General features: G+C 46.3%; 2 protein-coding genes across 2 annotated transcripts in view; one reads left to right on the plus strand and one right to left on the minus strand.

Moving 5' to 3' along the window:
- atp8a2 (ATPase phospholipid transporting 8A2) overlaps positions 1-16,562 on the plus strand; it is a 49,437-nt gene extending 32,875 nt beyond the window's left edge. The window contains exons 25-36 of the mRNA XM_080515173.1: positions 2,449-2,632; positions 3,674-3,784; positions 5,115-5,189; positions 6,196-6,318; positions 6,759-6,837; positions 6,917-6,978; positions 7,395-7,451; positions 9,210-9,317; positions 11,077-11,165; positions 11,378-11,482; positions 14,508-14,599; positions 14,932-16,562. Of these exons, the coding sequence (XP_080371299.1) occupies positions 2,449-2,632; positions 3,674-3,784; positions 5,115-5,189; positions 6,196-6,318; positions 6,759-6,837; positions 6,917-6,978; positions 7,395-7,451; positions 9,210-9,317; positions 11,077-11,165; positions 11,378-11,482; positions 14,508-14,599; positions 14,932-15,038 (1,192 nt within the window). The 3' untranslated portion in view covers positions 15,039-16,562. The remainder of the gene's footprint in view (positions 1-2,448; positions 2,633-3,673; positions 3,785-5,114; positions 5,190-6,195; positions 6,319-6,758; positions 6,838-6,916; positions 6,979-7,394; positions 7,452-9,209; positions 9,318-11,076; positions 11,166-11,377; positions 11,483-14,507; positions 14,600-14,931) is intronic.
- Positions 16,563-17,286: 724 nt separating this feature from the next.
- On the minus strand, positions 17,287-24,435 carry shisa2b (shisa family member 2b). Its single transcript, XM_080515170.1, has 2 exons — positions 23,610-24,435; positions 17,287-19,305 (listed from the first exon to the last, which is right to left on the minus strand). The coding sequence occupies exons 1-2, from the start codon at positions 23,908-23,910 to the stop codon at positions 18,740-18,742; spliced, it is 867 nt and encodes a 288-aa protein (XP_080371296.1). The 5' UTR covers positions 23,911-24,435; the 3' UTR covers positions 17,287-18,739.
- Positions 24,436-24,987: the final 552 nt, after the last annotated feature.

Below are 24,987 nucleotides of genomic sequence, written 5' to 3' on the forward strand. Positions count from 1 at the left end.
GCAAGATTCCGCTTTACACAACCCCCGGACTGTGTTCGCAGTGTTTAGAGGAAAGTTCGAGTGAGACGGACGGAGCGGCCGAAGGAGCAAATGGGAGGCTCGTTTCCCGTTTTCAAAGCAGAAACCGAAAGAAAAAATCTATTGCGTACGCAAATTTTGCACACACTTACTTACTAGACATAGGAATACTAAGTGGACCACCCACCACTGTGAGTTTGACAAAGTCAGGGTTTTTGAACGGTGGCCTCCTCCAATGTGCATTACTGTTAAATTCAAAACGCGTGGCTGTACTCTCACTGCCATACATATTAGAAATGTGCAGTACCAGAGCACTAAGAAGCAAACTGTGAATCCTCATCAAACAAATATGACTTTATGATAATTGGATTTCGAAAATGTTGCACTTAATAATGTGGAATGGATTCTTGTGACAATTTGTGGTGGAAAGTCTAAATACAAGTCAGTTTGTCGCCGTTTTTTTTTTTCAATGTGAGACTTCAGCTGGAAACCGGACAAACTGTGAGGCCTGTTCTCGACAAGCAACCATTGTTAAAAACACACTTAAATTCCACTGTTAATACTCTAATTACCGTTATCTTATACATCACTACGACTCGGGTAATTGCTATAATCGGTAAAATGAAATGTAAATATTTAATTCCTCGATCTGGGTTCGGCTTCAGTAATGCAGCCAACAGCTACTTTCTGCTCCGTCATAACTGTTGGCGCTCCCTTTGAAGACATCCGTCGGGGCTGTAGTTCTAAAAGATAATGATGATTAATGTGGGGATGTCTGCCAAATGACTACCACATTTTACATAAAGATTCGGTGTTGTGTTAGTGTTATCCTGTGCACGAGCATCTCCAGTTACGATCCTGTACTGTGGGAAATATAACATGCTTTGTTGTACAGTTTTAATCCCCACTTCTGGTATCAGATTTCTCTCATATCTCCTTTTCTGAAAACCTTCTTTTTTTCTTTTCTCCACCATACCGGTTGGTGGTAATAGGGATGCAACTCACTTAAGCTGTACTGAAGTGAATGACACACAGAGAAACACCTCCTTATACGCTCATACAAAAGTGTGTTTTGAAAACAAAGATGAAGACTAATTCCGCCACGGTGGCGACATCGAAGATGTATCTCCTAAGAGTGTAAACACCGCGTGGAGCTGGATTTTCCCCCCCAAATAACCTGCTCTTAAGCTCAACAGTAGGCGGTAGAGCACCGGCATTTTCTCCTGTTTTGTAACGGTTGAAGAGAGGCCTTCTTGATTTAACGAAACCATTCGACGCAAGCAAAAATATCCTCAAAAACCGCTCAACGAACCTTCACATTCAGGTTTCTATGTATGAATTTTTATCAGAATGTTCATATTTGTCAATGATTATGGGATTTACACACAAATCTGATGTGTCAAAGTTCATTGGTTGTGTTTCAAGGGTCTCCTAACATCGGTGATGCATTTAGGGGGGAGAAAAAAAAATCTGTCAATTTGTTTTTTACAGACTTAAAAGCAATTAAATGAAACATTAAAGCAAAGTGCAGATTGACAAACCATATGTCTGGCCGTCCTGTAAGCAGTTAAGACCAACAAAATTATAGGTGCATTATTGGCAGAAGCCACAGCCTCGAGGCGGAAGCCTTTGACAGTGGAGAGGATCGGGGGCCGAACACAAACGCAGTACATGGCGTCATAAAAAAAAAAAAAAAAAGAAGTAGGAAACACTTGAACACGACGCTCCGCCATCCTTCTCGTGCGGCCTTGAGGGAAGTGCCTGTAATGGAGCCTGCCTGGGTCGCTCATTGTGAGCGTGGAGAAAGAACCGGTTATAGACTGAGGATCAGTGACACGGGTCAGAGGGGTGGAGTGCCACTGAAAGCTCCCTGAGCACATGTACACACACACACACACACACACACACTCGGATCCACACGGGCATGCTCAAACCCAGCGAACACACACACACACACACGCACACACACACACTCCAATATAAACCCATCAAAAGCAAGCTGCGCTGAACCCCGTCTGCCGAACAGTGAATCATTGTTTTCTTAATAGCTGTTGAAGAACAGCAAGCAAAGCGCCGCGCTGTGTGTGTGTGTGTGTGTGTGTACGCACGCACGCGTGTGTGTGTGTGTGTGTGTGTGTGTCTGTGTGTGTGTGTGTGTGTGTGTGTGTCTGCCAGCCTCTCGTCTGTCTCTTCATTCCCCTTTCAGCTGTCTCTCACTGCATTTCCCAGGCTTCTTTTTTCTTTTTTTTAAAACTCAACATCGTCGTGCATATTTTTATTTCCTCGCTCTCCTACCTCCTCAACATATTTCTCAATCCTACCATCTGCCTGAATCTAATCCCCCACCCCCCACCCCCCCACTGTGGGCAGCTGTGTACGTTTAATATCAGCCAGCCGCTTCCGTCTCTTGACTCCCCGTTGCCTCCGCAGAGTGTCGCCACTGCAGAAATCCGAGATTGTGGACATGGTGAAGAAACACGTGAAGGCCATCACGCTGGCGATAGGGGACGGCGCGAACGATGTGGGGATGATCCAGACGGCTCACGTCGGCGTGGGGATCAGTGGCAACGAGGGCATGCAGGCCACAAACTCCTCAGACTACTCCATAGCGCAGGTGAGCGCGCGTGGAGCCGAACAAAGACGAGGGACGTCTGGTGCGACGAATGCTCAAGGGTCAATCATAGTTTATCCTATGAATACCCCCCCCCCCCCCCCCACCTTAAGGGGTGCAGTTGAAGGGGTGAGGAGGCAAAGTACCAAAGTGTGTCTTTCAGATCTCAAGCCTTTATTTTCAGAAATAAAACTGTCTAGTTTTGCCACACCTCCGAAAAACGGAATGGAAAATTAGTTTTTCTCCAGCATTTCATTGTGTTCAAACAATGAAATGTCCATATTTGATTTTCACATTTTAGTTTACCACTGTAAAATAATTTATTTTTTTTCATCTTTATCATTTAAGCTAATAAAGTCCTGAAAATGATCTCAAATTATTGCATTTCATAAGATCAGATGCTTTTTCTGTGATATGATTGTCACTTTTTTTACTCCAATGTTTGTAAACTATTTAGTTTGGAGATAGAAAAGAAACAAGAACAGTTTTTTTTTCGTATTTTAACTGTACGTCATGACACCGTCTGCTATGGTTGCACTTTTCCAAGCCCAGTTTTGTCTCCTCATAGTATAAAAGCATAAGATTAATTGGTGACTGAAATTGCCCTTCAGTGATAATGTGTGTCCCCCCCCCCTTACCCTGTGAGTTTCTCTGCTTTTGCTCCAACCCCCCCGCAACACCCAAGCCGGATTAAGTGGTATGCGCAACAAGCGTCCATCCACTATCACCAGCTTTTAAAACAGATATCGCCCCATATCTGAAGTCCTCTGGAGTCTTGTCTTGTTTGTCTCTCCCACAAACACAATCTGGAGCTCTGTCCATTTGTCTTGTCCACCTCACCTCCCCTGAGGATCTTGTATCTTTCCCCCCTTATCAGCAAACCTCCTCCCATCTCTGCTTTTTCTAGTCCAAGGTAAATTCTACATAGATCTTCAATCCCTTCTCTCTCTCTCTCTCTCTCTCTCTCTCTCTCTCTCTCTGTATCACTCTTGTCGCCTCCAATCATAATTGATGACGTGTCTCCGTCTCTGTCCTCTTTTGTAGTTTTCCTACTTGGAGAAGCTCCTGCTGGTCCACGGGGCGTGGAGCTACAACCGTGTCACAAAGTGCATCCTCTACTGTTTCTATAAAAATGTGGTCCTCTACATAATTGAGGTGAGCGCCTCCCCCACGCCCCGTCTGCTTTACACACACACACACACGCGCACGCACGCACACACGCACACCCTTACATTAACAGAGACATTTTGCAGCTGTTTGTTGACGTGGCTGACAGTGATGGACGAGGAGGCCTTCTGGTGTCTGCTTTCTGTCTCTTTTACACACACACACACACACACACACACACTGGCACTTAAAAATACTGTCTCTCAATCAGCATGGATGAGACTTTGGCTCCGTGTGTCCGTGTATGTGTGCGCGTGTCCCGGTGCTTCCCATTTTGTGTGATATAATACATATTTCACCCAGTCTTTTTTTTTTTTGCAGAAGTTGAAAAATTCCCGGGAAGTTTTCCCCAACATGTAAACTTGGTTGACAGGATGGGGTGTAAACAAGTGGTCGTCCCCGACGCAATGACTTAAGTTGATGTATTGCTCTCAAATGTGATGGAAACACACACTGATGTGTGTGAGTGTGTGTTGATGGGAGACATTGCCGCCCTCTTTCCTCTGATACGGGGGGGGGGGGGGTCAGCTGTGCGCTCGCCCACCCCTCACCCCACTGGCTGACGTTAAGGATGCCAGCAGGTGCAGCTCCTGCGGGGAGCTGCAACCAATCGCCTCCCGCCACACACACACACACACACACACTGCACATATATTTTTGTGTAAGTGTGTTTCCATGATTATCTCACATAATTGGCTTCCAGCAGAGGATTCTAGGCCAAAGGTTAGGGACGCTCTCTGCCCACTAAGTGGAGACGGCATGAGGGGGATGGGTGGATGTGAATGTAGGTTTTTTTTGTGTGAGTGTGTATGTGTGTATCTGACCTCACCCCTGGGCTGTATGCTCCACTGTATGTCCCAGGAATGCCACAACTCCCAGCAGTGGCCCCAAACATTTTCTTTATCTGCCCTCAGATCTGTGTGTGTGTGTGTGCATGCATGTTGTGGCTTTAATGAAGGTTTACCAAGAGCCAGAGTCACATTTAGATGTTGTGTTTCAGTAAATTAACTTCTGTAAAGTGCCAGCCAAACATCCGCAAAGAATGCACATAAAACTTTATGGACGTAGTTTAATCGAGCGGCAGGAAGTGTAACCGCTGAACAATTCAAATTCTTAAATATGAGCGTTCCTGCACGTGAAGCAGTATAGGTGACCTTGTGTTTCTTTCTCCCATCTGTGCAGTGCGTAGTATTTTGCAAAGAGAGGCATGTTTGTCCATCTTCTCTCTGTTGTTTCCACTATCAGTACCTCCCTAAGGCCGTTTTACCCTCCACTATTGTTCCTCACATCCCCTCTCATCCCTCTCTTTGTGCCCCAGCTCTGGTTCGCCTTTGTCAACGGATTCTCTGGGCAGATCCTCTTTGAGCGCTGGTGTATAGGCCTCTACAACGTGGTGAGTATCGGCCCTCGCTGCCTCTCAACCCATCTCTCTCCTCACGTTTCTCCACTCTCGTTCAGCCCCCCGCTCTGACCCGTGCGTTCACTCAGGTGGAAGTGGCGCCAAATGACCAATTTGACTGTTGCAGAAAAAAGCTCTACTATTGGAGTAAAACTTGAGTGAAAGTTGTTTTCGTTGTTCAGGGTGGTTTAATGCTTTTCAGTCGCGATTTATGCAAATGTTACGGCAACATAGTTCTGGGTTGTCTCCGGCGGAGAACGCAAGTTTTGCAAAATAGTTGTGAAGAGTAATGTTTGCTGAGAGGTAGAATAAGAAGGTTCCAGAGACAGAGTATTTATTCCTGGGTGGTGGAGGCATCACCCACTCGGACATCTAAGAAACTCCTGTCATCCAGCCTCAGGTGGGTTTTTTTTTTGGTTTGTTTGTTTGTGGGGTTTTACTTTTACTTTAGCATAGTTGTAATCTCGTAACTCGTGGCCTTGCAATCGCTGCAATTTTAGCAAAATTCTCTCTTGTGGAAACATGTCCACATTTTTTCTCTCATCTTGACGTCTTTTTTTTTTCCTTTTTTCCAATTCTTCAGTTACTTAGTCTTAGGCTCTGTTAATTGATTATTTGCTTGTTTCCGGCTCGAGCTCTGTGGCCTATCTCTGTGTGAATCTCGCTCCACTTTGCGTCTGCCTTTCACTGCTCTCTCTGCATGCCAGAGATATTTGGACGCACACACACGTCCGTCTTTGCGTTCACTTCCAAATTTCCCTGCAAATCCTTCACACTGCTTATTTTAAAACATTATAGAAATACGCACACACACAAAAAAAAAAGATTAAAGTTTGTTTTTAAGCTTGACGCCACATTCAGATTGATTTTTTATTTTTTTTAAATTTATTTCAGGACCAGTTTTTGCTCATATTTATACACCCTGATTTAGCTAGTCTGTCCATGTTTGTGAATACACGCCGGCTTTGCCAACGTCTGCGTCTCTTTTTGCGTTCCTCAGATCTTTACTGCGCTGCCTCCCTTCACCCTGGGCATCTTCGACCGGCCGTGCAGCCAGCAGAACATGCTCCGTTTCCCGCAGCTGTACCGAATAACCCAGAACGCCGAAGGCTTCAACACCAAGGTACAGGCGCACTGCCGCTCCCACGCCAAAATCAAAGCTCCATCTGTCATTCTTGCACTCTGCATTCAACCTGTGGCTCTTTGGGATTTGCTGAGCGATGCCAGCTGTTTGTTTGGGACTCCAGAGGGTAAACAAGTGTGGCATGGAGACTGGAGTAGTTCCACGGAGGCCAGTAATGAGATTCATAGTGCCAGAATAAGGAAGTCTTTCATTTTCGAGGCTATGCCAGCAGCTTAAACTAGAGTGTGTGTGTGTGTGTGCAGTAGGGCACTTTTGATGGCATGAACACAGTGCGAGTTGTGTGGAATTGCTTTTTTTTTTTTTTATGTTTTTATGTGTGCGAGTCGGGGCATACTGGATATGGGCTTTTGGCACTTTGCTTGCACTGACTTGTTTTCCACTATTTTCTCTGGTTTTCTGGGTTTTGTTCCGTCTCCCAGGTGTTTTGGGGACACTGCATCAATGCACTGATTCATTCAATTATCCTCTTTTGGTTTCCGCTCAAAATGTTAGAGCACGGTAAGTAACTTGCACCTCGAATTCTTTTACAATCCATTTGATGTTTATTGTGACGCACGTTTGCGCGTGTCACCCACAGACTCTCCGTTCAGCAACGGACAGGGAAATGACTACTTGTTTGTAGGAAACATGGTCTACACAGTAAGTATCATATTTGTAATTTGTACGCGTGTTTTCTTTAATTCTGTACTCTCGGCATGCAAATTCGTGTGCCTTCTTGGCAGCTGCGCGATGCTTGTGTACACACCGGCAGTGTGCTGCTTTCTCTTTGGAGTCTCCAGTCAATCTGGTCTTGTCTCGCCAGTCCGTCTCCTTTCCCACATTCATCCGTCTCTCCTCTCTATTCTCCATCTCGCTATCGTTTCACTCCCCGCAGTCTCGTGTGAATGTCAGTCAGTGTTTATTTGCCGTGTTCTGCTCCGTCGTGTGTAGATTATGAGGGTCGGAGGGGGAGTTTGAAATATTTTAAGACATTGCTGAGTTTACAGTGTAGCATTAATGTTCATTATCTCCACAGTCGCCACACAAATAATTCCTGTGTTTGTGTCTGTGTGCAGTATGTGGTAGTTACAGTTTGTCTAAAAGCCGGAATGGAGACCACCGCTTGGACCAGGGTAGGAACATTAACACACCCTACAAAACATCACATGTGCAGTGTTTTACTCGCCCGTTGATAAATTAATGGGGGGGGGGTTCAGCTTAAGAGTTTCATATGAGCTCGTTTTGAAGTTGCTCAAACTGCACTTGCTTGCATTTCTTATCCAAACCAGTTCTTGTTTAGTTTATTTCTCTCTCCTTGTCACACCATGTGTTTTTTAAAACATACATCAATTTCCTATAAAAGTCTGTTACAGATCAAGCTAGAAGGCATAAAGACAAAATGTCTTTTCAACAAGGTTTGTTTTTTTGGGGATTTTTTTTCTCAAAAATGAGAAAATGTCTACAGAAATCATTGCTTTAAATGTCTGTGCCCATAAAGTAGGTCAAGAAAATAACTTAGGCAGTGCACCTGGAAAGCAAACATGCAGAAAAGACCTCCTCAATGACAGAATCAACTGCAAACATGTCACACGGAAACAAATGCCTTCAGGGTTCACACATACAAAAAAAAAAAAAAAAAACTTTCCGGCAGGCTGCACCCGGCCGACTCCCACCAAACAGTCACAAAGTGGTCAAAGCGGCAAACATTCAACTTTTTTTTTTTTTTTTTTTTAAATCACTGATCATACATTGTACACAACTCCATATTATTTTAAATTATATGACGACTCTGGTTCACCTCGCAACGCTCACTTCTACCGCTGCCCCTCCTTCTTCACAAGGCCTTTGGTTCCTATACTTAAGCCCCCCCAGGCCAGGAGGAAGCGGTGCACCAACAGGCAGTTGTATTAAGTTGTGACTGTACAAAAGTGTAATACTCCTCGAGTGTCCTGTGTAAACTATTCAAATAAACCTTACAAATGAGTTGTGTAGTTAAATAATGAATATTTAGTGTTAATAGCTTTAATAAGTGCCTTTTACAAAGTTCAAATGTTGAAATTGATCAACGTTCAAGTAAAAAAAAAAAGAGAAAAAGGCACTTTACTGTCTCATGCATGCACGGAATCTGCATAAAGATTGAGACGATAGTGGTTTAAACAAACCTGAGGTTACACATGGCATGAACGATGAATACGGAAAACGAGTGAAACAAATCGACTTTGATGCATTTAAGTTGATTTCTATATTCCTTAGTCTTTTCAAGAAATGTTATTTTAAAATCACAAGTCTGTCCTGCAGTCCTCCAATACTACAAATTGTAAAATTATAGGAGAGTTGCAAAAATCTACTGGACAGTTGACAGCTATTTTCAAGATCACTTCATTTTCACATGACATCATACCGCTGGTTAAATTGGCCCCGAGAGTCCACCGATATGTAAAACTCAGCTGAAATGATACTATAATTGGTACTGATATCTTGGGGAAAGGTGTGATTTCAGAGTTTCAGCCCTGGAACAACTTTCAAACCGCTGCAGGCCTGAAGCAGCGACGGCAAAAGGTTTTTTTGGGGGGGGGTTTTCACCAGAGTGAGACTGCGGGTCACGGAAGACAGACAGAAAGGCGCTGACACCTTTGTCCCTTCAGCTGTCCACACAACAGCCTGCGAGTAATGAAGCAGGGTCCCACTGGAATTCACACCGTGTCCCCTTACATCAGATCAGAGAGCGGGACCGAGACCCGGGGACGAGGGAGGGGAAAGGTTGTCTATATTCGGATGAGCTGTATGTAAACTATTTGACCTTGTGTTGTTTCTCCCCTGTCTCTTAATCTCCATCCTCTCCCAAACTCCTCTTCTTCCCTTCCTTTTCTTTCTCCTCCTCTCCATTCTAGTTTTCCCACCTGGCCGTGTGGGGAAGCATGGCGCTCTGGATGGTCTTCTTTGCCGTCTACTCTGTGATCTGGCCCGCCATGCCCATCGCCCCCGACATGCGGGGCCAGGCAAGTAAACACGTCGGGTCATTTCATTACCGGGGGGGGGGGGGGGTTGATGGAGAGGTTAAAACAGCCCTTCCCTTCACATCTCCCTTTTCTGCGACGTCACCTGCCCCTCCCTGATTCTTGGTCGCCAGTACATGGCGCCTGTGAGACTCACCTCTTGGGTGTTCTGCGTCGGCTCTGCTGGAGCCCCCGGGGGGGGGGGGGGGGTGAGATTTATGCCCCAGCAGCCCCTCACACCAGGCTTCCCGCACCTGCTGCATGTCACCCGAGCCCCGGTCTTTTTACTGCCCTCTGTGGAGGTGTTGACTCAAGAGGGTGGGCTGCTTGCTAGTGGCGGTGATGAGAATGTATATGGGGACCCCCCCTTAATTGAGAGACTCACTTCAGAGTTTTTTTGGGGGGGTGAAGGCGGCGCTGGGGCGAGGTGCCCCACTGAGTGGGTAGAGGAAGCCAACGGCGCTGTCTCAACTCCCCTCAGTCCATTAATTCAATTTATGTCAGAAATCAGGAATGCGGTCAAATATCTGTGCAGCTGCTCAGTCTAACTGGGGAATGGTCAGAGACACTTAACCACCAACCCCCCTTCAGCCCACCGTCACCCCACCCCTCTAACTGCCCTATTACCTCTCTTATTTCCCCCTGCTCCCACTATCTATATTTCCATCTGTTCATCTGTGACTCAGGATGGAAAAATGGTGTATTTTAACTCGAAATAAATAGGTGAAATTATGAGGCCAGCCCTCTGTGTTGTGCTTCGGTCGTACGCGTCTCTGGTGACGTTAAATTGGCGGAAACCGCTTTTTTTTGTGCCTCCGTCCTCCTAAAGCACAGAGACCATTTTAGGAGTAACTGTCTGATGCTGTCAAGATGAACTCTGCTCCACACACTCGGAGTGAGTGAGCGAGTGAACGTGAGACCAGTAGGATGTCCTGTGCCTCGGCTGTGATTCCAGCTGCTGCAGAACGTATTTTACGGAGGCAGTCTGATTGATTTATTTTTTTTTTTTCTTCCCATTTTCTCATCCTCGAGGAACCAGATTGACTTTTCATCCTCAGATGTGAATGTAGATCACAGTAAAACACATGGTACTGGCAGTGAAAGGGGGGGGGGGGGTGTGTGAAAGATGTTACAGTGCATGAACGGTTTGTTAAGTCGGTAGTTGCTATGACGAGTCTCTACAACTGTGCAGAGCTCTGCAGATATGTAAATGGGAAGTTGAAGGGTTTAACAGCCGAGGACAAGCGACTCGGGACGCAGCCGTTGATGATGGGAGGACGCCGTGAGAGCGTATCGGCACGAGTAACGGGAGAAAGATGCGGGTGGGAGGGAGAAACGAAGACGGACTGACAAATTGAAACTGTGGTTCGATACATGATTAATCCCATGAGACAGACACGGAGCAGGGTCAGAGGTCAGTTAGCCCGGCTGCAGCTGGACTGTGCAGACAGGTAGAGGGAGGGGGGGAGGGCTGTGCTTACTCACCAGCGTTTTTTTTTTTATCACTGAGCATCACAAAGAAGCAGTTTCAGCTGTGGAAATAGTGCGTTACACAGTTTGCGGTGTGGATGCAGGCTCTGAGAAAGCTGTTAAATATTTCGCCAACACGAGGAGGGTTCAACTTTGGCTAACTTTCTCTGTGTTGCTGCTCTCTGCGGCTTTTGCTGTGCATTGACTCACTTCTCTTGTCTGCTGCCCACATGTGTTTCTCAGCACTGACAAAAAAAAAAAAAAAGACTTACGTCTGTGTGATGTCTCGCAGGCTGGCAAAGTGATGCAGTGCTGGCACTTCTGGTTGGGCCTGGTCCTGGTGCCTACTGCGTGTTTACTCAAAGACTTCGCCTGGACCGCGTAAGTAGAATGCGTTCAATGTAAATACTTGGGGGGGGGGGGGGGGGGGTCCATACAGAGACGATTTGGCTTCGCCAAAGCATTTACACAACCCTTATTTCAGTCTGTGTCAACAGTCGGGCCCACTCGATGTGATGAATCGCATGTGTCTGCCGAGTAAAACGCTCAGACTTTCCTTTTGCGGGTCCGATGAGCTAATTTGTACGTTGCAGCACACGCCGCACCGTGAGGAAGTCTCTGCTGGAGGAGGTGCAGGAGTTGGAGGCACGGGCCGTTGACCCCGGGGCAGCTGTACTGAGGGACGCCAGCGGCCTCAGGTATGTGGCCTTGGAGTCTTTGTGTCGTCCCATGATGCTTTGCAAATAAACAAAAAACATTTTTGCATCACTAAAGTTTCTATTGCATTAGTTTCCTTCTACCTCAAAATGTAATTTAATTTGATTGAATACTTTGGGGTTCATTGCTTGCTGCAGCATGTTTAGGTATAACATTTTTGTTGATTATGTCTGTTTTATTTGATCCACCCCCCCCCCCCCCCCCCCGTGGCACTGTCCACAGGGCCGAAGCCAAGGCGGAAGTCCCGTAGAGTCAGATCTGCTCACAGAGGTAGTTTCTGGGTTTGCACAGTCCCACTGTGGGAACTTTGACCTCAAACGACCTGTGTGCCCCATAGCAGGCTGCTTTGGAGTGACCCTTGCCTTTTCTTTCCCCCCCCCCCCCTTTTCATTGAGTGACTTCGCATCTCTGCCTACTGATTCCATTTCTACCTGTCATTTTCAAATCTCTTTCCCGTATATTCTTTAGTTTATTATTTTTCTGGATTTCTTTGTAGGTGGACCAATTTGAACTGCTGTACAGACCTGGTGTGTTTACTGTTCTACTGTCTGTCGTCTCTCAGGCTGTAACTTAGCCCTGTGCTGTGCTGCTGTTTGAGCTGTTTTAGAAGAAAAATGTATTTGTTAGAATCTCTGTAGTTTGACTAAACTATGCACCAATAATTGGGTTTGATCAATAGCGACATTCAAGAGTTGCAGTATAATCTTGATATTTGGGTAAGCAGTGGCTATATTTATGCAGTTATACAGCTTTGGGACCATTTTATTTCATTCAGTCTTTTCTCCCCCAATTCAATTCAACTTTATGGATATATCACTAAATACAACAGTCATTTCTCAGTGCTTTTTTACAAAGAGAAACCCAACAGTGTATTGGAGCAACCAAAGTAATGAAGAATTCAGGGAGGATTCTTTATTTTCTTCCTAAAGTGTTCAATCTTCAACAAGTGGTTATTATTTTAGAAAAATTAATGCAATATTTTCCAACATTATTTCCCCACATTTTGATGATTCAGTTATGAAATGTAAAATTTACTCTTAACAATTTTACTTTGTTTTTTACTTAAAATGTTGGCGTCCCCCCCCCCCCCCCCGCTGAGCCCAGGCTTTCATTGCAGACATTTAAAATTCAAGAATTAAATAAATATAAGTTGACCTCCCAACAGCATATTAAAGTGTAAGAATGTGGCTTGCATTAACCTTAAACGGTGCCTACATTGTAAAGCACAGCTAATAAAAAAAAAACGTCATTAATGGCCTGAATGTGGTTTCACAGGGGTTTTGTTTTGTTGCCACAAAGTATTAAAATAACCTGCAGAATTCAGCAACTATAGTGCTGATGATGGGGAAGAAGGGTAAAAAAAAAAGTCAAATGGGAGTCAGTCACAAAGAGAAATAGGCTTATTTACATTCACCATGAGATCTATGGGTTGGTTAGTTGGCAGGATAATTTGTTTTTCACATATGGAGTTTTTATCAAAGTGTTCAGGCTAAGAAACAATGCGAAATGGAAGAAGTGCTTTAGTTTGTGGTGAGATCTGGATCTGTGAGTTCCTTCTTCCTGTCGGAGCAGTTCTGGTTGTGGCAATGAGCAGGAGAAGTCTGAGGTGTGTTCTCAAGCAGGGGGTGAGGGATGGGCGGGGAACCACATTGCTTCGACTGACTGTCGCATGGAGCCCCGTCCTCGGCTGACCCCCAACGCGTTCGTCCCAGTGAAGAAGCAACAGAACCTTGAGATCTTGATTTAGACACATGGGTAAAAGTAAAGGGTGGGTAAAGAAGCAACGGAGCAAAATGGAAAAGAACACATCTGTGTTTGTAGTTTCTAGTGAGGTTTCAGTCTCGGCATAGGAAAGGCAGAGTAAAGGATTGTCTCGAGGGGAGAGTTCAAACGAAGCGCATCCTTGAGCCTTTTAGAATCCGAACGTATCCAGAGAGAAACGGCACAGTGGGAGAAAGTCCTCCTAATGTATCAGCCTTTCATTTGTTTGTCCATTTAGTCTTTTATCATTCAGTCAGCACAGTCATCTAACTAACAGACATGACTTTTTTGGCCCAAAGACTTCTTGAGCAAACTCTTCTTCTTCTTCTTTTTCTTATACAAACACAAGTGAAGTTTCCCCAACAGTCATATTCAGTTATAAGAGTTTCCAAAATGCTTGTTCCACATTTCAGCCTTGGGAAGGCTGGCCCCAGTCCATAACTACTCCACTGATCATCACTGCGGTGCACTTTAAGTGCCAGAGAAAACCCTCATGTGTGAATTTAATGCTCCACTGGACGATAATCGTACAAAAAATCATTCTTTCGAATAAAACTGGCAGCAGTCGACTTCCTTGCATGGCAGCCAGAGTCCTGATGTTCATGTCCAACGCCTGCGTTTTAATGGTTGTAATGACGGCGATGAAGCGGGAGAGAAAGGTAGTTGATGTAGCAAGTGTGTGTGTGTGTGTGTGTGTGTGTGTAATACCTGGAAAGGAGTTAGTTATTTTTGGTCACGGGAGGAGAGGAGCCGTGACGGCGTGTGGTCTTAGAACAGAAGATCCAGTCTTCCTCTCAGAAAAAGGGGGAGTTGAGAAGAGAGGAGTGGTCAAGGGGTGAGGAATAGTTTACTGTGGATGTCCTGTTCGCTTGCAGGCAGATCTCGACTGTTGGAATAAATTGGACAACAGGCAGTGGTCGTCATATTCCCGCTGATCGGTTGGCTTCTTTGATCAGGATTATTCCGATACCTGAGAGAGAACTTCACTTCGACCATGCAAACCACAGTGTTTGGCTCAAGGGCACGTCGGCACTTGCATATCAAACTAACAAAAAGCAATCCGTTGAGGTGTAACTGAAAATTTTTAAGTGCACAGTTCAAAAAAGAAGAAAAAAAAATCACATTTTAGCTTGTGACTGTGTGTTGTAGTCGTGTGTGTTTAGGAGTTCCTTCATATGTGTTATGGACCAGGTATTGTGCGCTCCACAGCTCTAATCTAACCCCTCATCTTCGCCTGTTTTGCAGTCTAAACGAACGAGCCCATCTGTTGACAAGAGTCTTTAGGAAAACACCTTCAAGTGTGGGACGCGCCAACTCGGTGCAGCAGACTGTGTCACGTGAGTGTCCTGCTGATGTCAGCGCTTGTTCTTCCACACTTTGACTATGATCGTCTTGACAGTAGTTCAAGTTGCTTTGTTGTTGGCGCTCATCATTTCCAATCACGGTTCCCATTTATAATTATGTTACAAGGCCTGAAAGTACTTCTTCGGTGGTATTTCTTGGCATTAATCAAAATGAAACGGCTCCTGGCACCCTGTCCGAAAGGGCAAACAAAACTTCCAGACGCGTCACGCATTCGCCTGCTTCACAGCATGGTGAAGGAGTTTACATTTTTTTTACAGTTCAACCTTCCTCACGTCGGATTTCTCCGTCACTTCTTTTCCCGCAGACGGCTACGCCTTCTCTCAGGAAGAGCACGGCGTGGTGTCCCAATCCCAGGTCGTGCGCTCCTACGACACCACCCGCCAGCGGCCCAGCCTCGAGCCCCACACCTGACCGCGGCTCCGGCTTACCGTAGCAAAAGGTCGTCCGGGTGGCGGCAGAGACGGACTGAAGTGACACCTCCCCCCCACCCCACCCCCACACCCCCCCCACCCCTGCTGTGGCCTTACTGGAACTGTGACCTGACCCCTCTCCAGATGGGGCGGGGGGGGGGTCATGCTCAGGCGTGGAGGCCGTCGCTGACGCATGAGAGGACTGACTCGGGAGAAGGGACCAGGCCGAATATACAGACTTAAGACATTGTTCGAACTCAAAGAAGCTGCACAGGCACGAGCAATTGTATTCACGCACAGACCTGGCTCTTGAGACCGCTCCTCCGACCTGTATGCCCCTCAGACTGGGTTTGCTTCATGCCACATGTGTGTGTCGACGTGAGCGCGCGGTCCGGTGCATTCGTATCTGCCTGTGCATGCATGTCTGCACGCATTGGCGCTCCTGTGTTGTGTGCATGTGTGTCTCTGTCCACGTGTGTTCGCTCCCCCCGCCCCCCCCCCCCCCATCTCCCATCTCGCTGGGAGGGTTCAGCTCATCCGTCATCACATGCCGACGCGAACGGGGATGTCAAAATAAACGCACAAGCGCTCGCATACATACAGGCACAGATGAATTCCTTTAAAGAAAAAAAAAAAGGGGGGGGGGAGGAGGGGTGAGCGTAGACCACGGAGGTCTGCAGCCTGTGCCGCCCTTGTCCCGTCGCAGCATTGAGCCTCATTGCCAAACGGCACAGAAACGCCACTGAGGCCGAGCGCTCGCCGCCCCACCAACACTGGACCGTCGCCCTGCTGCAAAGCCCTTCCTCACATTATCAAGACGTCCCCGCGCTTATCGCTCCCTGTCCTTCGTCAGCCGTATCTCCGCATCTCATAGTCGCTCTGCAGCCTCCATGTCTCTCCTCTCCTGCAGCCCATCTCCGTTTTTAACAAATCCACTTTGTTGTTGTTGTTTTTTTTTATTCTGACCGCTCCTGTGATTTCAGATGCTGCTAGGCATGCATCGTCAGCTGGTGCGGAAGCAGCATGCCTGGCACCGGCGCTTCCTCCTTCAGTTGTGTTGAATTTTCACACTTTACTGGACTGTGGTTGTTTTTTTTTTTAATTATCATTATTATTATTATTATTATTAAAGTGAACATTGTGTATGTGTTTATAATTTTATTCTTTGACATTAATGCCTGTTTTTGTACTCATGTCATAGAGGGAATATTTTACTTGAACTAGTCCTTAATAGGCATCTAAACACAAGGGATTTGATTGAAACACTTGCGGGGAACACGTCGTCTGGCTCTGGCAATTTGTCTTAAAGTGGAGTTCCTTGTATGTGCGCTCTATGTTGAGGACAATCCAGTTCGGGAATGTGAAACTGAGGGGTGTGGTGGATTGTCCAACCGAGTCCTAATCATTAAATCTAATCAATCCATGGCCTGATCAAATGTCTTTGTCTTTTCACTGTAATCTCTGCTGGCTGTGGAGCTGGTCGTCTGGTTTACATTTCAGCCCCGAAAATCAAACAAATGTCAAGCGATTTGTACATTAGATACCTATAATTTTATCCATTAACGGATTCGGACCTCTCCCACGCTCCCTCTGCAAGCTCGGGGGAGTCCGTGCAGACGCACCATTAGCAGATTAATTCACCCCCACCGACTGGAGATCCCGTTCCCACCCACCTTCCTGGATGTGGCCCGGCCCCAAAACCAGCTACAGCTGCTCCGGTATGGAGAATCCATCGGCCCGTGGCCCTTTTGTGCTTTTCAACTCCTCCCCAGTGGCTCCCCCAATGGCCCCGCGCTGCTTTCTACATTACTGCAGCCGAGTTCCTGGAGGAGCCTGCCAAAACTACACCTCCACTCCGTCATCTTTTTAAACTGTTCATTGTAGTGGTGTGTTGTTTCTCCTCCCGGTATCGGATGATGTGACAGGTATTCGCTCCGTCCTCTGTGGGAGGTCGACTCGTCTGTGAATGTGTGTAATGTTCCTAATGGCTTAACTGTGTGCGTCTTTGTGCAGAGTTTCAAGGGGATTAAGACGGGGCCATTCACCGCGCAGATTTTTGTTTTTGTTAACCCAGGTCTGCCTCCTAAGTGTCTGTTAGGTATCGTTAAGATTTGTGGTTTCAAAGCAGAAAACATTGCCTTCTGGTTTTTTTTTCTGTGGCATTACAAGTTTGACGAAATGCTGAAACACGACGCTCGCGACACTTTTCCGTTTCCGTTTTAAAAGTTTTATTTTTTGCAAAGTCATGTGGAAGGTGTTTGCGTCACATCAAATTTCAAAGGGAGCAAACGTATGTTTTGTCCAACAAGCTGCCCTCTGTATCTCACCGACATTGTGCTTCGAGTACAAATGAGGTGCACAAACATACCGGCTTCAGCACTGAGGGACATCTCGGGCTGCACGCTCAGTGGAGCAGCACATTCCTCAAGTTGCATGTTCCTCAGTTACAGTGACCCAGCTGTAGAACAGTAAAGAAAAGGAGGGGGGGGGGGGCTAAAAAGAAAAATCTGCAACTTTTACTTAAGTTTTTTTTAGTTTATTTTTTTAATTGAGATTAACAACCAATACGTGCCCCTTTCCGAGTGGAAAATGAGTCACAGCTGCCAGCGCTAAAGCGCTGAACTGTGGTGGTGTTATGTACACACACCTCACAGGAGAGGAGTGAAGGGGGGGGGGCAGAGTTTTGGCTGTATAATTAACTGTAATCTTCAGAGAACTGCTACTCACTCCTCTGTCACAAACTCACACTTCCAGGGAACATTAACCGCCAGCCTTGGATGAATATTGTCATCTTTGGGGTCCGTGAGAGTGTTCCCGCTCGGGGCATTTTTTTGGATTTTTTTTTTTTTCCCTATCTGGGTGGCAGTCGGGGCGGTTTGTGGAGTTTAGGGTGGAGCGTCACAGTCTGTGTACTGTGTTCACTTCATTAGAGTTTAAATGGCCTACAGGGAGAGTGCAACTGCCGTTCACATCACCCCACCTGCATTTCCCATTACACGCGGTTCCCTCACAGTTACTCATGAGACCACATCCTTCCACACTTCACACACTCTTCCAATCTCACGCGCTTACAGTACAAACATCCATCAACGCGCTTTCTCTCCTCATGCCTTCGACAAAAAACAAAAATAAAACTAATGTAGAAACCACTCGCGGTCATTCACAAGCACAGATGTGCACATGGCGTAAACACAGCATGTGGTCATATTTCTGTTCCTCCAATGTCCATTTCTCATACAGTCCACCGTTATAAATCATCCAGTCGTCACTCACTCCGGCACATATAGGCCAACAAATCATTTTCTCAATCACATTCACGCACACACACATGCATACAGTCTTTATTTGATCTGCGGGCTGCAGTGAACTGCACATTATTACCCATGCGGGCTGTATATAACCCTCCAAGACGCGCTTTTCTCTCTGCATCCGGAAAGAATGTTTACGCATCCGTCGCTGGCTGAGCTTGGCTCATTTAGACTTGCCAAGACATTTTATAGAATAAACAGACACACACCACACAACGGCAGGGTCGGCCCTGCCACCAGTATCAGCTTTATGAGTCTTTCGTGTGAGTCTGACTCGCTTGCCTTTCCTTCCCGCTCCGGCAGCGCGCCCCCTAAAGGCCTCTGCCCCGCAGCCCTCACAGGTTCAACTTCGCAAGTGTAGTCTTGGTAGAGTGGTCTCCAGGTTGGCCCCTCGTCACACTGTCACTGGAGGGTATTTCTGGTCACTGTTGACACTGGACCCTGCAGTGGGAGGAGGGCAGGGGGACTGGAGGGGTCTGTATCCTCCCTGGGTGGGATCCAGGAAGGCCGCGGTGGGGGACACCGGGTGAGCGTAGCCGATGTACTGCGGGTGCAGGAACTGTCCCTGGTGAGGCATGATTTGAGTTGCCTGCTGGCAGTTCAGCACGGAGAAGTTGGTGGGCATGTTTACGAAGACGCTGGCATCGGGGGGCAGGCAGCAGGAGGCCTGAGCCCGCATGAGAGGAGGGGGGACCACGCGGGGGCCGGCCGGCGGAGCGGAGGAACTGGACGAAGTGGCTGTGCTGGACTGGCGGGATGAGGAACCTCTGGAGGTGCTGGCCATCATGGGGATGGTTTCCAAGAGCCGCCCGCCGCTGGCCCCGCCTCCCGTTGCACCCGTGGACGAGAGTTCCTGTTTGGGCCTGAGGCAGCGGCAGCAGCACACAGCGACCACAGAGCCCACCACGATGAACGCTACAAACACCGAGCCCACAATCAGGAAGGGAACGTAGATGGGCACTACAGAGAGAGAAGAAGACACAATAACATTTTAATCACTGTTACATGATCTCCTTTAAGTGGTAAGAAACGGACTATAAACATTAAACTTCACAGAAATCCTGATCTGCGTGCTCTCTCGTCTTTTTTTCTTTCTGCTCAGGAGCTCCTACATGTGATTGGAGATTAGGTAAGACAGTGAAACAAAAAAAAAAAAAACTGAGCAAGAGGAGTGTTTGGACTCAAGCTGAAGAATAGAGGTATACTGAAATTGGTTCCCCAGGGAGTCTCAGGCTCTCATTAGCAGTTATTAACTTTGTTTTGATCTGTTTTAATCCTTTGCACCCTGCTGTGTCCCCGGCCTCCTCAACTCGACAGACCTCTGTGTGTGTGTGTGTGTGTGTGTGTGTGTGTGTGTTTGCTTGCATTGGGTGACATTCTTAAGCCCGGCTGCCAGCAGATATTTGTGACCCTTCTTTTTCCTTGGCGTTTTATGACTAAGCCTTTGAAAATAAGTTACTCAGGCTGAACTACAGCTCTTGGCATGTGCTTAAAGAAAGGTATTAAAGTGGACTGATTTAATGTAGCTGAATGGGAGGTTATTTAGTCCTTTAAATCAGGGAGAGTGAGCCAGTCCCTTGTCTCTGACCTTTACCTTCTCTTTGTTTAAAACAGCAAATCATAGTAGCAGCGATGCTCTCGTGTAACCTCCATGACTCCACCAATCGGGGCATCGCTTCACGGGGCAAAACGGCCCAGGCGTTGGGGAACGCAGGTAAAAAAACCTTGACATTTTTATATACAAAGTTCTCAGTTTCAGTCCGTAAATCTGAATGAGCAGAGGACTCTCCAACAACAACTCTGAAACAGGATCAACGATAACTTTCCCCTATAGTTTTCCTTACGGTACCTTTCCAGCAGTCCAGAGTGAAGGTTTTTGGCTAAAAGGGGTCGACATTTAAGATGAGGTCACTGATGAGGTGTTTTTCCTCAATCGCTCATTCCCATACGCTACTCACACAAACACCTTACAAACACAATAATGCCCATGTTACGTTATGTGATTAGTAGTGGTTTATTGTTCCCGCAGGGTGCAGTTATTTTCCACTTTGAATGTACGACAGCGTTATGGAGTGTAACTGTATGCCAGAGAGCGAGAGGTGGCAACTGGCTCCAGTTTCCTTTTGTCTGTGAAGCCTTTGAAATACATCCATATGACTTTCAGAAACTTTTTTTTTTTTTTTTTTGAAAAGCTCATCATAAGCAGGGTATTAGCAGGATTACTACGCGGAACGCGTTAAGAGCTGGGGGTCATTCCTTGGCAGAGGCAGCAGAAGTCCCGGTGACAGATGATAAAGGGGGCAAGCGACACGGTGACATGAAACAAAACAGGACCTTGACCCACTTCCCCTCTCCATGAAGAGGTGTCAACTTCAGAGGCCAACATGCCTCACAGCTACGCGCCTCATGGTGAACAGGTTTTAACAGGAACTCTGTATGCCAGAGTAACAGGAGCACGACTGTCCCGGGGAGCCTCGAACGGTTCTCCATTTCCTGCACCTACACAACCTCGACTTCGACGACTCTGGTCCCACTTACTCTCAAAAGAACGAAAGATGAAAGATTAAAGAAAAAATATATAATAATATGACCTCAACAAAGAAGGACACCTATTACATACGTTACGTTGGAAGCTTGTTACTAATATATAAGTTCTGGAGTTTGCCTGTTGAGGCAGTTCAAAGTAAAGCAATATTTAACTACAGTAGTTGATGTGGTTCACATCACAGAGGGCCATTGCTCCTCTAAAAGTTCTCAAGTTAAATGTGAAATCTCAAGACACGATTAAAAACGTCTTGGCTCAACGCTGCTTGAGCTCAACTTTGCATCAAAATGTCTATAAATTAAAAAATACACTTTTTGGGGGGGTTTTTACAAGGGTGAACATTGCTTTCCATCTTGATCCATTTAGTTAACTGTCAACTTTCAATTTTGAAGTTCTCTCCTGTTCATGTGGAAAAAAAGAACTAATTTTCAAAGCAAAGTGTCCCTCCTGCATGTATTCAAAAGTGGTGTTAAAACTGAGCCATCAAGCCTTGAACTAAGTAACTAAGGAGAATGGGTCCATCCATCAATCCATCATGAATACCACTGAATCCAGCTTGTGATTGCACTGGTCAGTGTGTATTTGGTTGGGTAAGTGACCACTCGGTTTTTCCCTCTCCGTCTTAACCCCAAAAGAGAAATACGTTTGCACTGACACAACAAGTCCAGGTTACAGATTTGTAGTAATTAAACGTAGTGAAACGTTAAACCTGATGAAAGCGAAAGGAGGTAATCTTTTTTTTTTTTTTTTTTCTCCCATAAAGGGGTTTTGAAACGAGCCGCATGGGACGCTTCTGAGGGAAACATTGGTTTGGTTCCTGTACAAACAACTTGAAGACATCAGAAGTTAATCAAGAAAATATTTGAGTTATATTTTGTAATCATGACCAGCGTTTTCTCCTGAAAGGCTCCGGAGTCCAGGTATTTTGGCAAAGTGTTAAAAATGGTCCACGACTTGAGTGAATGCACACAGCTTCATCACCATCTGGATACTGAATCTAGTGTGCAGAACTCTCCTCACCCCGGGCCAGATTCAGCAGGGGACTTTCTGCAGCATCTCAAGAGGAAGCCGTTATATCTCTACTGCTTTGGAGCGGATCTCGAGCACTAAAATCACTTTGTGAGCACATGGCAGTCCTATTGTTCCCGTCACTCCTGCACACCTGTTGCTGCAGTAGAGCTGTGGCAGCCACGCCGTGTGCCCCCCCCCCCCCCCCACACCCCCTCAGCTAAGCTCTTGTTTTGGGCAGAGTCTTTGTGGCTGGCTTGGCTGCACTCTCTCTCTGTCTCCTTTGCACTATCCCACGGGTTTTCTCCTGTTCCTAAAGGCCATATGTTCCTTCATGTTGAGCACATTAATAATTTCCTGCCTGCTATTCCATGACACTGCAGTGTGTATCTTTCCTCGATGATGAATTAGGCTGCAAGTGAATGAAGAATGTTTCAAATGCACAAACTCAATGGGCCATTGCATGAAAAAAAACACTTCCTATTTCTTTGTGAGGGAAAAGAAAAAAAAAGCAGCTTCTCTTTAAATTGTCTTGGCCGCTGGCCAATGAATGAAATGTTATATACTACTTCCTGGAGTGATAAGGCATGATAGTATTAGCAAATGACAGATTGTAGCTAGAAGACCAGTGAGGGCATAATATCCTCCAGGGAAACATGAAACAAGCCTGTGTTGCATTTTTCTCTCAGGTCCCATAGTTACTTATTTTGGACAATTATGGGCCTTTTTTATTATTTAAGATGTGATGAAGATTTAAGCACACACATTAACATGCAGGAATGAGTTGAGAGAGAAGTTTGTATTGTCACCCAATGTGCGGTACACTGTAAAGTATATATATTTTGTTTTGTCTTTGATTTTGTTAACGAGGCTTCTGGTCAATGTAGTTATATATGTGAGTGCGAAGGGTTTGAAAGGCCTCAGGCACTGAAGACTGCAGTGGGGGTAGGGGTGCTTGATGCCTGGAAAGAGACTCCACGAGCCTGGTAGGAAATGACACATAACGCAATTTGTATTTTGTATGAACTGAGCTGTCAGCACCCCGGGTGAAGCACTGTCCAAGATCCGGTCAAGTCCAAACTTGATCCCCGTGGGGACAGCGTGATCTGAGCCCTGGCTCCCTGTTGCACTGTTACAGAACAAACACAGCTATTTATAAAGTGCAGCAGCACGGCACAGATTGCCATTTGTGAGTGCAGTTAACTGGTTTTTTTGGAGGAGTCTGCTGTCTCCTGTGCAGCTGTCGATGCCAGCCGGGTGCAGGAGGCAGATGAGCCCCCATTGACAGGGAGCTATTGTGTCTGCTGGCTTTATGAGAGGAGGCCAAATCGTTCTAGAGTTACAAGATCAGATTGAAGACATCCTGTGTGTGCAAATAAGACACTTAAAAAATATCAATATGACGTCTAGAATGTGCTGAGATTGACAGAAGCGCTTCACCGAAGCAACAGGTCACTTTGTCTAATTTCTATATTTTTCTAACATAAAGCTAATATAAATTACACTATGAGGGGGAATTTAGTGAGACAGTTTGAATAAAAAAAATTGCTTCAGGGATCACTTATTGCTTTTTGAGAATTCTTCTTCATTTATCTGTTCCACCTACCTTGGTTTGATTACTGCTATATATGTGCCAAACACAACTATTACATTTTAATTTAATTTAATTCATTTATTTTTCCATTTTCCTTTTTTTGTTTTTTTTGTTTACCTGCACCGGAGTCCTTGTTCTCTTTGCTCGTGCCGGGATCCAGAGCCTGCCTGTCGTTGTCGCAGCTCCCCTGGTCGAGTCGCGCGTCCGTGCTGGCGCAGCAGTAGCGCAGCTCGCATTTCCCGCAGCAGATGATCGCGTCCTCCCCGTCAATTTTCTCCGGGCACTGGAATCCCTCTTTCCAGACTCCCTGGGAGTCGTGCCAGCCGTGACAGTACTCCCCACTGGCCTTCACGTCTATAATGACCAGGAGCAGAGTCACAATCACGGTGACGGACATCGGGAAACCTCCTCCCCACATGTTCGGCCCGGTGGCCCGCGGACGCACGCTGGCGCACTGGAAGAGACAAGAGAGGCTTTTTTTTTACTCCCCGAGTCGACCCTGCTGAGGGGAGTGATCCGCCGGGTCGGTGCGATGGAGGGGAGGAAGAGAGGAAGCAACAAACCGCGTACAGGCTGTCATTTGTTAGCGGAATCCCGCGCGTAATTCTCATCCAGCGTCTCCAAAAAGTAGTGATCCCGGACTGTGGGTGATTATCCACGGAATTGTCACAAAATTTTTTAAAGACACGTATTAAACTAGCAGCTTAATCCAGTTAGGAGCCCTTCCAGGTTGTGGTAAATCCAGCCGGAGAAGTTTCGATTTTCTTTTGGCTGTTCAGGTCCCCTCCGTCCTCCTCAAATGACTTTCCACAGGGATGCAGCGAAACCAAGACATGTAGCCTGATCCGTGGGCTGCACAGCTGCTGTCAATCCCGAGTCCCCTCGCCACCAGCCATCGTGCGTAAAGATATGGTTTCAGACTTTTGCGGAGCAGCCTGCATTGTTGAGTGTCAGAAGTCAGACTGGCGAATCTTGTCAGTGTTGAGCTGCGAGCGCACGGAGTCTGTCCCACTCTGGATCAGTCCTGAGAGGGCGTGTTAAAGGCTCCACGAAGCACACCTCACCGAAAAGTGACGATCAGTCATCGACGCGCACTCACAGTAAAGATGGTCAAACTTGAAACTAAAATCGCACAAGGTGAGATGGCGATAGAAGAGGAGGCGACCCTTCAAACTCACAACAAGCGCGCTTTCTTTTAACCGCTGCAGAAATACTTAAAGCATTTTAAATCGTTTCACCCACCCCCCTTTTTTATTTTTGCAAGCTTGACGTATTTTCCAGGGACTTTTTTTTTTTTTTTTTTTTTTTTTTTTTAGATTATCTTAGTTTAGTTACAGATAATCGTTTTCCAGTCTGAGCTTGGCTCTGACTAAACTTTCCTTGCAAAGTTTTTCCAGGTGAGGAGCAGAGACACCTGAGACACAGTGCGCAGGATCTCTGCCGTGGACACTGCGGCACTGACAGAAATGGCGATACTTCCATCTAGTGGTGATGC

The sequence above is a fragment of the Blennius ocellaris genome (genome assembly GCF_963422515.1).
Source record: "Blennius ocellaris genome assembly, chromosome: 19".
NCBI lineage: Eukaryota > Metazoa > Chordata > Actinopteri > Blenniiformes > Blenniidae > Blennius > Blennius ocellaris.

What these genes read in the sequence shown, in the direction of transcription:
- shisa2b (XM_080515170.1), bottom strand. Translation starts at nt 23,910, where the DNA reads ATGTGGGGAGGAGGTTTCCCGATGTCCGTCACCGTGATTGTGACTCTG. An exon ending in GAACAAGGACTCCGGTGCAG is followed by an intron (nt 19,306 to 23,609) that starts GTAAACAAAAAA and finishes CTCTCTCTGTAG; the next exon opens with TGCCCATCTACGTTCCCTTC.